Source organism: Seriola dumerili, unplaced genomic scaffold (assembly GCF_002260705.1).
Source record: "Seriola dumerili isolate Sdu_G_001 unplaced genomic scaffold, Sdu_1.0 BDQW01000306.1, whole genome shotgun sequence".
Classification (NCBI taxonomy): domain Eukaryota; kingdom Metazoa; phylum Chordata; class Actinopteri; order Carangiformes; family Carangidae; genus Seriola; species Seriola dumerili.
The window spans coordinates 102,015-117,962 of NW_019174561.1; the positions used below are offsets into that span (position 1 = coordinate 102,015).

General features: G+C 45.1%; 1 protein-coding gene across 1 annotated transcript in view; it reads left to right on the forward strand.

Moving 5' to 3' along the window:
* chd6 (chromodomain helicase DNA binding protein 6) overlaps window positions 1-15,948 on the forward strand; it is a gene marked incomplete at both ends in the record, with an annotated part of 48,931 nt that overhangs the window by 27,416 nt on the left and 5,567 nt on the right. Inside the window, 13 exons of the mRNA XM_022758719.1 lie at window positions 415-577; window positions 1,091-1,180; window positions 2,112-2,215; window positions 2,686-2,815; window positions 6,476-6,566; window positions 7,660-7,717; window positions 8,482-8,854; window positions 9,474-9,682; window positions 10,416-10,513; window positions 12,162-12,995; window positions 13,142-13,396; window positions 13,736-14,045; window positions 14,170-15,530. Coding sequence (XP_022614440.1) covers window positions 415-577; window positions 1,091-1,180; window positions 2,112-2,215; window positions 2,686-2,815; window positions 6,476-6,566; window positions 7,660-7,717; window positions 8,482-8,854; window positions 9,474-9,682; window positions 10,416-10,513; window positions 12,162-12,995; window positions 13,142-13,396; window positions 13,736-14,045; window positions 14,170-15,530 — 4,076 coding nt within the window. The remainder of the gene's footprint in view (window positions 1-414; window positions 578-1,090; window positions 1,181-2,111; window positions 2,216-2,685; window positions 2,816-6,475; window positions 6,567-7,659; window positions 7,718-8,481; window positions 8,855-9,473; window positions 9,683-10,415; window positions 10,514-12,161; window positions 12,996-13,141; window positions 13,397-13,735; window positions 14,046-14,169; window positions 15,531-15,948) is intronic.

Consider the following 15,948-nt stretch of genomic DNA (forward strand, 5'->3'; position numbering starts at 1 on the left):
GTTTTAATGGCAAAAGTAACTTTTGCTTTTTATTTTCACCAAAAAATAAAATAGAAAATTGATGATAATGTGATTTTTGCTCTGGTTCTGTACCAAACAAACATGATGCCTTATGTCAGCAGAATATAATGTCTCTGTAGCACCATTATCATTTATAATAGGATGTTATGACACATTAAACCTCCTGCAATTTGGATAATATTCAGATTCATTTTTCATCTCTAATTATATATAGTATTAAAAATATATAACTATGTATTATTAAAAAAACAAACAACTAAAACATAAAATAAAACAACATCATTCTATTATGAATATATGATTATATATCACGATGCACAACAATATCGATTGTGCTGATGTTTGGACTGGACTGTATCCAGATAATAAATTTTGGATTTGACTGTGTCCCAGGTTTGTCAGCTCCGGTTCCTCGGGGTCGGAAGGGGAAGAAGCTGAAGAACCAGTTGAATGTTCCCGGTGAAGTGAAGAACGCCGACTGGCTGGTCCATTGTAACCCTGAGGTGGTTCTGCAGGACGAGAGCTACAAGAAACACCTGAAGCAGCACTGCAACAAGTCAGTTTCACCACCGGCTCCGGTGAACAGGAGTAAAAACAGACGTGTGCCGCTCTGTCACCTTTGACCTTAACCAAACACTTGTGTTTAGTGCAAGCTTGATGATTTTCTGTGGTCTACAGTGGTATGATATAGTATGTTTGATGTGTTTAAGCTCAACTAGTGCAGCTGTGTAATTTACGAGCAGCAGGTCAAAAGCTACTAGAAACACTACAGTCAGCAGCGGAGTACAGAAACATAAGTACAGAGACGTGGCCCGCACGGTCGTTCAACCTAAAGCCGCTCGAGGACTTTAATTTCACCCTGAAGCTCTGAGCTGTTTATTTCCAGCGTGAAGTGTTTACTCCTGTGTATCAGTGTGTGAGGCAGCAGCTTTTAATTACCGTAGCTCTGGAAGAGCCTGCTGACAGGAGGACTGGGGTTTACGGCGGAGGCGAGAGTCTGAGCGAGCCCAGCTTCAGTCCACTCAGAGCCAGACGCTGATCTTTGACCGTGCTGCCTGTCTCTCCTCAGGGTGCTGCTCAGGGTGAGGATGCTGTACTACCTGAAGGTGGAGGTGCTGGGTGAGGCAGCCAATCAGGCTGTAGAGGGGATACCTGCCAGGTGAGGAGCACGATCATCATGCTCTGCCTGTTAAAGTAGATTTTACTTTTTTTTATTTTATTTGGTGAGGCAAGACAAAGACAAGATGGGTGATATAACCTAACATAGCGTAACATAGCATAACCTAGCATAGCATAGCATAACATAACATAATATAACATAGCATAGCATAACATAACATAACATAACATAACCTAGCATAACATAGCATAACATAGCATAACATAGCATAGCATAACATAACATAGCATAGCATAACATAGCATAGCATAACATAATATAACATAACATAACCTAACCTAGCATAACATAGCGTAACATAGCATAACCTAGCATAACATAGCATAACATAGCATAGCATAGCATAACATAACCTAGCATAGCATAGCATAACATAATATAGCATAACATAACATAATGTAACATAATGTAACATGGCTTAGCGTGGTGTCATACACCTCTAGTGTGACGAAACAACTGACATCTTTGTTATTGTTATAATATTTTGACTTATTTGGAGGAAGAGAGAAAAAATAAACAAAAAAAAACAAAATTTTTCCCCCTTTTTTTCTTTTCTTTTCCCTCTTTATTTTCCTTCCTTCTTTCTCCTCCCTTTTCCCTCTCCTCTCCCCTTCTTGGGGTCTAGGTAGGAATTCAGTTCAACAGTTTACCTGATGGTTTGTTGATAAACTTGACTGACATTTAACTTCACCGACGTCTCTAAAACCTGACGTAGCGATGGTTTACATGAGGGTTCACACGAGCAGTCAGCGGCGTCGACAGATTTCTGATCGAGCGGCTGGATGTTTGTTTGTCTGTGTTGTCAGTGAGCTGCGGCGTCCTGACGTGACACTGACGGATGGATTGTTTGCTTGTGTGTGTGTGTGTGTGTGTGTGTGTGTGTGTGTGTGTGTGTGTCTTGTTGTGACAGTAAACTGGAGGTGTCGCTCCCAGACATCGACTACATCGAGATCCCAGCGACGTGGTGGGATGCTGATGCTGACAAGTCTCTGCTCATAGGAGTCCACAAACACGGTGAGGACCGGCATCACTTCTCAGCAACCAAATGTTTCTTTCAGGTTTATTCACACATGGACAAAAATACTGATAAATATTTTCCATCTTGTGATTTCAGGATGATTTGTGTTTTTTATTAAAGCTTGACTTCTATGTGTAGAAGATTTAAGATGCAGCCACACAATGTTTAAACAGCTGTGAACAATCAATCAGGGAACAAATCTGTGTGTGTGTGTGTGTGTGTATGTGTGTGTGTGCGCACCTAGATTTGTGTTATTGTCATTGCTGTGAATCCCCAGAAACAGAAACAGCATCAGACCATCACAGGACACTGATTATTGTCAGCTCGTTCACAGGAGGACAACCAACCAACCCTGGAAGAGGAAGGGGACGTTCTGTGTGTGTGTGTGTGTGTGTGTGTGTGTGTGTGCGTGCTTTGTCAGTGTTTTTAATTGTGTGTCTCTCCATCAATGCTTGTCCTTGGACAGGATACGAGCGGTACAACGCCATGCGTGCTGATCCAGAACTGTGTTTCCTGGAGAGGGTGGGGATGCCAGATGTCACCGCGCTGTCTGCTGAGCAGGGGGGAGGAGAGGTGGCCACCGACATCACTGACAGGTAGGACGCGCACACAGGTACACAAATTCACAGATTTGGAAAAAAAACTTATTTAGACAAAGGCATGCTGGGATATCACACGAGATCCAAACACATGAAATAAGTTTGAATATTTTAGGATGAAAATAAAAGTGATATTTGACATTTAACAATATTCCTTTTAAAACAAACAGCTGTTAAAAACTGTTCCAATCTGGGAATTAAAGAGTTGTTAGAAACACGTGCAGTGGAATTTAAAGTCGTAAAATAAAGTTTAAACAGAACATGATGGTGAACTTTGAACATTTTAAATAATACCTGCTAATAAACACATTAAAAAAAACATACAAGAACACAGGAAACTGCAGCATCAACCGACTGCTCCTCATCTGTAGTTGTTCTTTCAGCCGTCGGTTCTGAGGTCCTTCAAACTACCTGGCCCTACGTTTGTTGTGTAGTTTCTATGATTAAACACAGAGACCCTCTTAAAGCAGAGCCCACCTCGAGACCCTCAAACGGGGTTGGCTGCGGCTCAGGAGGTGGAGCGGGTCGTCCGCTGGTCGGTGGTTCGATCCCCGGCTCCTTTAGTCCGTGTGCTGAAGTTATCTTTAAGCAAGTTACTGACCCCAAACGACCTCTGATGGCTGTTCCATCAGTGTCTGCATGTGATGTATTACAAAACACTTTGAATGATCAATAAGACCAGAAAAGCTCTGCATAAGTGCAGTCCATTTACCATTTCATTATGTCTCTATTTAAACTCGTTTACAAGGACGTGGAGTGGTTAAAAATACCAGTTAAAACACTAACAAGAAACAAGAAACATCAATTAAAACAAACATTTAAATGCAATTAATAAATAATGTAATGACGAGAATCAATTAGAACAGATACAACCAGAAATAAGAATCTAAAATGACCATGAGGAACAAACCAATTCATTTTTAACGTGTGAGTTCAGGTGGAAAATAATAATAATAACAACAATAATAATAATAATAATAATAATAATGATAATAAAGATAATAATGATAATAATGATAATAATGATGATAATAATAATAATAATAACAACAATAATAATAACAATTATAATAATGATAATAATAAAGATAATAATAATAATGATAATAAAGATAATAATGATAATAATGATAATAATGATGATAATAATAATAATAATAACAACAATAATAATAACAATTATAATAATGATATTAATAATAATAATAATGATAATAATAATAACAACAGAAAGAAAAAGGGGAATTTAAAAACAAAAAGAAAAACAAGCACATCATAAAACAGAAGTTATGACGAATGACCTCGTGTCACATGGAGCGTCACCTGGTCATTAGTCCTGGTCACATGTGGAAGTGAGATATGAAGTTAGTTTTCCAATCAGGGCCCAGTAAATAAACGAATGCGTATTCAGAGACACGAGAAGTGCGGCCTTTTTAAACGGCGTGCAGCGATGTCGAGTGTTTTCAGCGTCAGCGCTAATGAAGCTGAGAGCAGATCGGTCGACAGCGTCAAGACGTCACCGTGATCTACAGCTGATGTGCAGATTCCAGAACAAACAAATGAGCCAAAACTAGATCAGCTGACTCACAGTAAACCTGGAGCTTTTTAGGGCCCGGAGGCAGTTGCTCGCTGTTGCCCCAGATGGCGACAGTCCAGCCGGTCGGGCTCTCGTCTCCCCTGCAGATCTTTCCCTCCTCCCTCCAGCCGTCTCCTCTCTCCGTCTCTCTAGTAGCTTTCGCAGCAGGCGCCAACGCTGGTGTGAAAAACATATCCTGTCTGCTCTGATGCCATGTTTGTTTTTATTGCCCCCCACACACACACACACACACACACACACACACACACACACACCTCTCCACCTCCCCGCCCACACACCTGCTTTACATTCTGAGTGTGAAGGACGAGATTAAACACACATAGAGATACAAATCTGAGTGTGAAATAAATAAATCTGAATGTAAAGGCTGATATCAGGGGTTTTATTGTGTGAACAGCATCATGTTTTAATGATGGCTAACAGACTGACACACACACACACACACACACACACACACACACACACACACACACACACACTCCTCAGTTTCAGCTCTAACCCTCCACTGAACTCTGAGCGCTCCCCCCTCTCGGAGGAGGGGCGACTTCAGGCTCTCGAGTCATTTTCTGGTCGTTTCACTGAACCTGCTCTGACAAAAGCCAGAGAGAATAATTGACAGAGAACCAGAGAAGAAGAAGAAGAAGAAGAAGAAGAAGAAGAAGAAGAAGAGTGAACACAGTGTGGGAAATGTATTTTCTATGGCGGCTTGACGGCAGAGCGATGAAGACGAGGCGCTCACGTTTGAACAGGAAGCTTTGATCCTCTTCCTCTGGGTAATTGAAGTTGTCACTCGCTTTGTTACCTGTTCAACCTGAAGCTGTTTCCCAGCGGAGCGCGGAGCCTGCAGGAGTTCACTCCGCAGGCTCGGGACAGAGCGCGGAAAATAAATAAATACAGAGAAAGGGACAAATTACAGGGAAGGGATTTGTGCACACAGAGGACGTGATAGAAAATGCTGTTTCCCTCCACGTCACATCACATCACGTCACATCACAGCAGGTTTTTATGAAGAATCAGAATCAGAATACTTTATTGATCCACGGGGGGAAGTGAGGTTGAGTTACAGTTGCTCCTTCAGCAGAGAACAGAGAATACGAAGTAGATTATAAAGATGAAGCTTGAAGGTTTTGGGGAGTTTTGGAAAGTGCTTGTCAGAGCTTATAGAAGTGGATGTAAATTGACTTTTGGTGATATTTATTGTTTATCAAACAAATGAGTTAATGTCTCGACAAAAGCACAGAAATATCCAGGATCCAGTTTAATTCACGTTAGTCGCACGTTAAGCATTTCACCGCTTTCACCCTCCGGCCTTCACTCCTCTTAACAAATCATTTCTTCTTGTGCGTTTTGACCTGTGACCCTTTAAACACAGCGCTAATATTTCTTAAAAGTAGCTTTGTGAAATGTGAAGATTTGCTCTTTGGACCTTGATGAAGTGTTTCTGCTGAGCGTCAGTTCGCTGACGGAAACTGATTCCTCTGATTTTTCTCTCTCTCACGTTTTGTTCGTCAGAAAACCATAAAACGAAAACACACTGAGCCGTGCAGATCTCTTCTATTTGTCACAGTTCTACAGTAAGAACAGAGATTTACAGAACCGGGTCGCGTCCTTGTGTCCTCTCAGTGGTTCCTGTGTATCGGATGTTTTTGTAGTTTTCACACGTTTCTGTTTTAAAAGCTCTTAAATACTTTTACAGTGTGACTTTGTATTTGATATTTACAGTCTAGTTTTCTACACAGATATTTTTATATTTTGTTATTTGAGATTTTTCTTCCTTTCATTCGTACGCTGCCACCAGACAAACAGCTGGAGGTGGCGCTCTCATGTTATTGGTTTAAAAAGGCCAAATCTGCACACGCTCACTCCCCGTTTCCTTCCCATGTGATCAGATTGTGACGAGTCTGATTCTTTGTCGTGTCTCTGCGGCGTTTTAAAGCGTTTGTTTGAACTCGCGGACCGCTGGTGTGTCCCTCGGCCGTTCACCTGGCAGCTCGGCGGGACTCCGTCGCTGTCGCTGTCATTAAAAGCTTTTCTCGTTTCTCGTTTCTCTCTTTCCTCAGCGTCTGCAAAACGGAGGAGGCGAAGGACGACACGGAGAGCAAGGCTGATGCAGGGGAGGATAGAGACGAGAGCAGCAAGGTGAAGACGAAGGTCTCCAGAGACGCCACATTAGTATTTAAAAAGATCTCTCTCTCTCTCTCTCTCTCTCTCTCTCTCTCTCTCTCTCTCTCTCCCTCCCTCTCTCATCATCCTCATTTACTTCACTAAAGTCTCTTGAGATACAAACACTCATTTTGTGTGGTGATGGTTAAAATGTCCTTGGGGACAAAAAAAAAGATGAGTTTTGGATGATTTCAACAGAAGTGTGTGTGTGTGTGTGTGTGTGTGTGTGTGTGTGTGTGTGTGTGTGTGTGTGTGTGGCCTCTCGATGCTGTAGAAACAATTCTGTAGAGTTAATGATGCATTTTAGTCGATAACAACATTTAATACCGGAGCAGAGAAAGTTAAAATGATGTTATTAAGAAAATTCAAAGTGTCTCACACAGTGTTCGTGGAACTGATTCAGGATCAGTTTCTCCAAGAGATGCAACATACATCTGTGTATCTATGTAACTAATCAATACTGATTAAGTACGTCAGCACTTTAACTTGTGATTATAAAAGCTGCAGAAATTGTGAATTTTTAGTTGTAGATCAGAGTTTATGATTGTGAACAAAAAAACAAACAAAAGGAAAAAAAATATAAGATTAATTTTTTGTTTTCAGTTTCATCTCATTACATATAAATGAAAATAGAGGAAACACATTTCAGACCTGAAGAGTTTTATCTGTTGTGCTGAATGAGAGTAGAGACACAGTTTTAGTTCATACATTATTATATCTAAAAATATCCCTAATAATATTGTGATATTGATTTTAACAGTGAAAGAGTGACTGGTTGCTGGTGGGTGTGTGGTAGAGTTAATTAGTGATTTTTAGTTTTGTGTCTGTTGTGGAAACCTTGAAGGGCAAGTGAAATTTTCTTTTCTGGGAAGAAAGAAGGAAAAAAAACTTTTTGGGAGGTTGGGGGTCATTTTTCTTGTGAAAAGTTTTAGGAAAGGAAAAAGAAATTCACTTGCGTTTCAGGTTTTTCATGCAGATAAAAAAAAAAAATACAAAACTTAGAAAATAGCTTCAGTATCTGTATATTCAGTGTTGTCGTGTTAATTCTCTTTTTGGACCGTTGTGTGTCTTTAACTGACAGGGAGAGGAAACCTGCTCCAGCACCGACACCTCAGACAAGCCTGACAGCACAGGTCCAGGTGAGACACACATGAACACACATGCCAACATGTCCGCCTCTACACAACTCCTCCCTGTGAGATTTGCAGGAAGTTTAAACTCATCATGTTTCTGTAACGAGTCCGACATGATGATATAATTTCTCTCCGCTGGACGACTTCTCTCCCTCCGTTCAGTCTGAGAGGAGCTTTCCCTCGACGTTGGGAAGTCTTGATTTCAGCCCGGCGCTGCAGAGTTCAGAGGTGGCCAGACGTGTGAAATGAGTTTTGATAGTTTTAATGCTGCTCACAGTCTCAGCAGATACATTTAAAGAAGGTCTAATGGTTGAACTGCACTCTGGAGGGAGAGGCGGTTCACACATCCACACTCAGGACACAAACTCCTGCTGCTCCGGTGTCAATGGAAGAACTGAACTGAACTTTATTGTGAAAATCGTCTGTGTTCTTTCAGGCTTTTTTATATTCAACACATGCAGGTGGTTGGAGATGGGATATTTATGGAAAGCTGCAGTATGAGTTTGCATTTTCAGTGTTGAGTGAATTAAAGTTTAAAACCTGGGGGCCTACAGGTGGAGGAGCTGCACTGATTGATTTGGTTTTGGCAATTTCCAGCTCATGAGTTCTGTGGTTTAAAGTGGGAATTTCACTCATCTGTTCAATGATCAGGATTAAATGAGACTTTAATTTAAATTCTGTTTAATCTAAATTTGAGATGAATTTCCAGACGTCAGAGGCAGGGCGCAGTAATTATGGTCAAATCATCGCTGTGTTGTCTCTCTCCTCAGACTCCCAGATGTCAGGTGACTTGTGCGCCCAAGACAGCACTTTGGTCACCACGACGACAACAGGAACAGGGACGGGTGTGGCGGCACTGCACGTGGTCCAGGCCAGGCCCCTGTGGCCCACCGGCCCCGCCTTGACGGCGCGTTTACGGCGCCTCATCACCGCCTACCAGAGGTTCACGCTACGCCGCGAGCCGCTGCTCAGACACGACTTCCTTCTCCACGACGGCCTCGTCGGCATGGGGATGGGAGGGACTGGCGCCTCTCACGGTCACCACGCCGGCGGGCCACTGGCGTGGCAGCTGGGTGAAGAGCTGAGGAGGTGTTCGGTGGTCGCCACAGAGCCTGACCCGCTGTTTCTGGAGTGGCAGAGAAGGTAACGACACTGGAGATTCAAAGCTACAGAGATTCACTGATGAATGGACAAATTATATCAAATTCAGAGATTGTTTAAATGGCTGCTGAACTAAAAATCTAAATAGTCAACAACAAACAGAATCATGTCACGGTCACATGTCATGTCACATGGTGCATCCTTAAGTTGAAGTTTCAAACACTTGAAAATATAAAGTTTACTTGCATTAATCAAAAGTCCTGAGCTCTGTTCATATTCAAAGCTCCATATTTTCTTCTTCTTCTGTGTTTTATTTGTGTGTTGATCAGTCAGAAGATATAAAAACCGTCTCGGTGTAGTTTTACATCTCCTCTCTCAGGCGGTGAGGGTCGATGATTGGTCAGACTCTGTCGTTAGATTTCCTGAATTTTCAGGCCTGAATGTGACAAATATAGAAACTTTATGGACAAACTTTTGCTACTTTCCTTAGAAGAGAGACCTCGGGTTTTGCCTCGCGAGCTCGAGGTCGGGCTTTGCCTCCATAGACACGCCTCTCTATGCCGACCACGCAGCAGCTGATTGGACTGATCTTCTAACTTTCTCTCCGACTGATCATTTTGTTTTCTTTCTCTCCGTCTCTGTCTCCTGTGTGGTGTCTCAGGTGGACTCGTCGGGAGCAGGCAGACTTTTACCGCACCGTGTCGTCGTTCGGGGTGGTGTACGACCCCGAGAGGAAAACCTTCGACTGGTCCCAGTTCAGAGCGCTGGCCCGGCTGGAGAGGAAGACGGACGAGAGTCTGGAGAGATACTTCAACTCCTTCGTCAACATGTGCAGGACGGCCTGCAAGCTGCCGCCGAGGAAGGAAGAAGGTATCGCTCGCGGTCGCACACAGTGTTATCTGATGAAGTGGTTCAAATGTTGCAGGGTTACGGCTTCCTGATTTATGTTATTGGCTGGTTTAACAAGATCAATACAAGTTTGACTGTGAAAACCTATAAAGTCCGACACTGCACCATTTACAAGAGGCTTCTGTCATTGGGTCGTTCCAGGTGGTGACAGAGTCGAGCTGCAGAGAATATTTAGAGTTCAGTGCATGAACCTTTGAGTTCCTCTCCAGACATGTTTTAAACTATGATTAATATTTAGTTAAACATGGTTTTCTCACATAAAAATGGTTTGTTAAACACTTTATTTCCATTGGAGGGAATCTTTAAGTTAATCCAAACTCATTAAACAAATCAGAAAATGTATATTTATGAGTTAAAATATAAATCATCTCAAATGTGAAATGAATGTGAACTGGGTTTATTTAATATTAACTGCCTACATGTATTTGTTCACCTCGATGATAAAAGCATCAGTGCAACATGTTTTGAGGAGGATGCACAACACACTCACACACACACACATACACACACATACAGACACACACACTTTTTAAGCTGCTGTACATGTGTGGGATGAATCACAGACTCATCACACGAACACACTTGAACTTATTTACCCCCTCCCTCTCTCTCATCTCCCTGCCTTCATCTCTGCATCTTCCTGCCTCTCACCGGCTCCATGATAATGTTTTCTCCCCCCTCTCGTCTCTTCCAGGTCTGGTGGACCCCAGCGTTCTCGTGGAGCCTCTGACGGAGGAGCGAGCGGCCCGGACTCTGTACCGCATCGAGCTGCTCCGCAAGATCAGAGAGCAGGTGGGCTCTTTGAAGGAACAAAGCTTCATCATTAATGCTGCTTTTCACTGTTGTGACTCAAAAGAATCAGAAAAACTGACTTCAAAGTTCATCTCCAGCCGCGCAGCTGTTTGTGTGGAGGAGGGTGCCGGTTGGTTTCGATGCGGCGATGGATGAACCTTATTCACCTGTCTTGATTTTTTTTTTATTTATCAATTTTCTCTGTAGCGTTTGATCGAATCGTGTCAGAAAAAGTTCCCTTCACTTCAGCGTCGCAAATCAAAACTCTGGAGAAGACGAACAATCGTTTAAAAATAAAAAAGACTCGTAATCAATGTGTAGACGTGTTACACAGAGTAAACAGTCATCAAACAGGAAGTGCTGCTGACTAAAGAGGCCTGACTCTCTCTGCCGCAGACTCACCACAATGTGAAACGACTTCAGGCTGAAAAGACTCTGGCAAAGCCCTCAGCTGCCTGCTTCACCCAAAGCATTATGGGAACTGTATTTCTGTATTTTAACACTATCAACATAACAAAAGCATAAAATGTCCCATCAGCTCGGTTCTCACATCTGGAACATTGACTCTTTCAAACTGTGGACATACATGCAAAAGAAACCGCAGCTCTCAGACTTGTAGTGATGAACGACATGAGTCTGTGAAAAATAATAACAAATGTAAAAAAAAGGGAAAGAAAACTGATCAAACAGGAAGTAGCTTCTGTACTGTACTCATGAATGCTGGACGCTGCTGTTTTCCTTCCTTCCTGAGTCTGTAGTTAAATACCTGCAGACGGTCTCTTCAAAACAAAGACTAGTTTTATCAACATCTTCGCCGTGGGTCTTTGAAATATAAAAAAACAACATGCCAGGGGTATCTGCCTGTGGGATCACGATTGTGTTATTTGATCCCATACACACTCAACAGTTGAGCCAAGATGGCCGAATGCTGCTGTTTGAAATAACTTGAGACTAAACCAGAGACTTTAAAAAGATCCTGGGGCTTTTATCAGTTTCTGACTCTGGGAGAAACTGCTGAATCTCTTGAACCAAGTCGCACACATTTAGGCTCATTTATGTGATCTTTTGATAACTAATGTAATAACTACTAATATTTTCCCCTTACATTCACTGAACCCCCCCTGGAACAGTTTGGAGCCCCCCCCCCCCGGTGAGGTCCGCCTCTGATTTAGTATTTCTAATGTTAGAGGGAGCAGCCTCTAAAAAGAGGAATAATAAAAGACAACAGAAAGACGAGCATTAAGTAATAAATAAAGAAAATGTTGTTCATTCATATTAGAACTGCACATATAAAAACTGAACTGTTCTTATTATGATTCCTGTCCCGTCCGTCACGTGATGAATAGTGAAATTGAGTCCCATCTAAAAACTGTCAGCCTCAAATCTGCAGCTCTTAAATACCATTGATTTTTATTGTTTATATCATCAGGAATTATTGTTATATACAGGGAAGTGTTGAGCATGATATATAGCATGATATAATAATTGATCATTCTAGATCATATATCTCTACTTTCAGACTTTGGTCGGTGTGATGGTGAAACAGGAAGTAACTGTCGGTATATTTGGTGTTGAAATGTTCCATATATATATTCGGATGGCTAACACTCGTTCCTCTTCTGCTCGTTGAATCGCCTCCTTCTCCCAGGTTCTCCGTCACCCGTTACTCTCGGCCCGCCTCCAGCTGTGCCGCCCCTCGCTCTACCTCCCGGTCTGGTGGGAGACCGGCAAACACGACCGCGACCTCCTCATCGGGGCGGCACGCCACGGCTTGAGTCGCACCGACTTCTACATCCTCAACGACCCGCAGCTGACCTTCCTGGAGGCTCACAGGAACTACGTCAGGGGACAGCCCTCTCACATCCATCCTCAAAGCCACCACCACCCTCACCATCCGGGCTTGGCGGCTCATCCGGGCATCTCGTCCTCATCTTCCTCCTCGGCTCACCCGCAGCTGCCTCATCCTCACTGCTGTCTGTACGACTCTGGGCTCGGTCACCACTCCCCTCAGCCTCCCGAGTACCCCCACCAGTCCTCCCACCACCACCAGCACCACCACCAGCATCACACTGTGCCTCCATCAGCTCCCTCGCCTTCTTCCTCCTCTTCCTCCTCCTCTCACCCTCACCTCCACCCTCCGCCGCTGGACGCCCACGACTCGGCCTCACCGAGCCTGGGAATCGTCCCCGGGTCGCGGGGAGATTTCCTCGACTGTCCTCCTTTGGATGAAACGCTGGAGCTGAGTTCCCTGCAGCACGACGCCATGTCCGCAGACGCCCTACACGGAGGGAAGGCATCCAAAGACGCCCTCAACGGCTTCCCCTTCAACTCGGCGGCGGGAGGTCAGAGCATGCTCAACTCGTACGGTGTCGGGGGAACCGACCTGGACTCCAAACTGAGGAGTGACGTGCTCGTTGGTGAGCAGGGCTCGTCAGAGGAGACTGGGCTGATGGCGCCATCAGTGGAGCTGGACCAGTTACAGGTACGATTACACCAAATCTTCAAATTTGAGAAGCTGGATCATCCGAGTTTTTTAATAACAGGATCAATTATCAATATTGTTGTCAATTAAATGTTCCTACTTCCTTATTTTGACATGATTATTCCCCGCCACCTCGCTCCCCGCAGGCTCCCTGGGACGGCACGGACCACTCCAGTCCTGCTCACCACATGTTCAACGAGTCCGATCCGATCCTGGGTCCCTCCGCTCTGGAGACCGGCTTCCTGGAGGAGGAGGACGAGGAGGCGCAGGGGGGAGACAGAGGAGCGGAGGAAGGTGGAACCCTGGAGGAGTGCCTGGGCCTCCCGCCCTCGTCCTCTCCCTCCCATCCCTCCGCAGGAGACTCCGTGGAGCCGCTGTCCTCCAGCTACATGCTCTTTAAGGTTGGGTTTTTCGCGTCCCGCGCCACTGGGGTGACATTAGTAGTAAATGATAAGGATTTCAGAAGCATTTAGAATAAAATTGCCTGTGTAATCACAAGCCCTGAGGTAACAATAATCTGAAGCCATTAGTGTAGTAATGTTTTCTGTGGAGCAGGCAACAGACAAACAGGCTGAAATTATTATCAAATCTATTAATTCAGTTTTAAATTAAAAGGAAAAAGTGAAGTGAAGCATATTGAGAGTGAAAACATCATTATATCTCCATTATGTGATTGCACCAAAAATCACTTTATACTTCTGCGTGGGTGAATCTGTTTCTGACTCTTTGGTTTGATCCAGGACATCGGCGTGAGCGAGGAACCCAGCGCGGATCAAACAGACCTGTCAGCGAGCCCCCCTCCGCCCTACGTGCCCCCTCCTCCCCTCTCTCTGTCTGACATCACCGCCCACGAGCCGCAGGATAGGCTGGGCCACCCCGACGTCACCGAGAGCCTCACCAATCCCGTGGACGAGGTGGAGGAGCGGGAAGGAGGCGCGGGGTTCGAGTTCGACGACAAGGAGGAGGAAGACGTGGAGGACTTGTCGAGGCGGACGGTGGGAAAACGAGGAGGTCCGAGTCTGGAGGGAGAACGGTGCGATTCAGACCGAGGTGTGTTGATTCTGACCCGGTGACACCGAGTTCAACAAACATATTTTCACTTTATTTTAATCGTCTCATTTTTCTAATAATCTTTAAACTTTCCGCGTCACGCCTTGATGTTTTATACTCACAGGTGCAGACCAAAGTTTGGGACACATGGCCCAGATCGATGGGTTAGAGCCGGAGCAGGACGAGAGACTGGAGCTTCAGGAGAGTTTCCGTCAGGCAGAAGACAAAGCAGACGTGCATCCTTACCTCGGGAAGCTGGAGCAGTGTCCTGAGTCTATAGAGGAACCCGGGGAGGAGGTGGACGGGTTGATTTTGTATCAGGCCGTGGAGGAAGAGACGATGGAAGATTCGATCGAATCGGGAGCCTTGATGGGGAACGCGTCCAGAGAGGACGGTTCGGTGGAGCACACGGATCTCTCAGATCAAGTGGATGAGATCTCAGAGGGTCAGGTGGATCATGTGTCTCTGATGGACGTTCAGGACGTTCAGGTCGTTCAGTCACGCGATCAAACGGCGGAGAAGGCAGCGAAACAGTCGAACGCCAAAGCCGGCGAGATGGAGCTGGACAGCATTTACTCCGAATGCGCGAAACCCTCCTCTGCTTCCCTTTCATCCGTCACAATAGAATCCAAGTCTGACGAGACCACCGGCGGGAAGGCTGGAGTCAAAACTGAAGTCTCCATGGATCAGGACAGCTATGACGGAACAGCTGAGGACTCCTTCGATCAGGACAACAAAGAGCATCTGCTTGAACAAAACGAAATCAAAATCGCCGCCGCTCTGCCTGAAAACAGCGCTGACACAAAACCGCCTGGTCTTAAATTCTCTCCTTCACCGGACAGTGTTGGTGAGAGGAAACCAGCTCAACTGGAGCTGCCGATCAAGGTCGAGGAGACAAAGACGGAGATCGCTGAGGAGGTGTTACCCATCTACCCTGACAGCTCTGAAGTCAAACACGCTAAATTCCTCACTTACACCGTTAAGTCAGAAGACCTGGTGACCAAAGCTGAGCAGTTAGACTATCCCGTGAAACAGGAAGCACTGGAGGCCAAACCTGAAGATCTCAGCCTCCCCATGAAGGCCGAGAGCTTAGACAGTAAACCCGAGGTCCTCCAGTTTGCAGCTTTTGGCGCCGAAATCAAACCTGAAGCCAAACCGCTGTCACTCGGGTTTGCTGCGTATCCGGACGGAGCCAAGCTGAAGAGCGAGACAAAAACAGAAGGTTTAAGGTTGACGGCTTTTCCTGACACGTCTGCCATCAAGCCCGAAGCCAAGCCAGAGGGTCTGGAGTTCGCAGCCTTCCCAGACAGCTCTGAGATCAAACCCGAGGCCAAGCCAGAGGACCTGGAGTTCACGGGTCTGCCCGAGATCAAAGCTGAGACGAAGCAGGAGCTGCTGGAGGCGGACAGCACCGTCCTGACCCCGAAGCTGGAGCAGGCGGACGGGCTGGTGGACGCCTCGGAGAGCCAGCTGGTGAAGGGTCAAGTGAAGGAGGAGAGGCCAAGTACACCAGGTAAGAAGACTCAGACCGGGTTTTACCACCAACAAGAAACGTCTCTTTTTTATTTGATTAAATAACCTGAAACAGCAAAGTAAGATTATTGAATTCCTTTTGTAGAAATGTGTTAATGTAACTTCTTAAAAGGCAAATTATCTAGTAGCTTAAACCTCCTCCTCCTCCTCCTCCTCTTCCTCCTCCTCCTCTTCCTCCTCCCCCTCCTCCTCTTCCTCCTCCTCCTCCTCCTCTTTCTCTTCCTCCTCTTCCTCTTCCTCTTCCTCCTCCTCCTCCTCCTCCTCTTCCTCTTCCTCTTCCTCCTCCTCCTCCTTGAGTTGTATTGGTTCCAGCTAACAGCTGTACCGTTAGCTGGAACTCGACACTGACATGTGAAGGGACAGTTGTGGT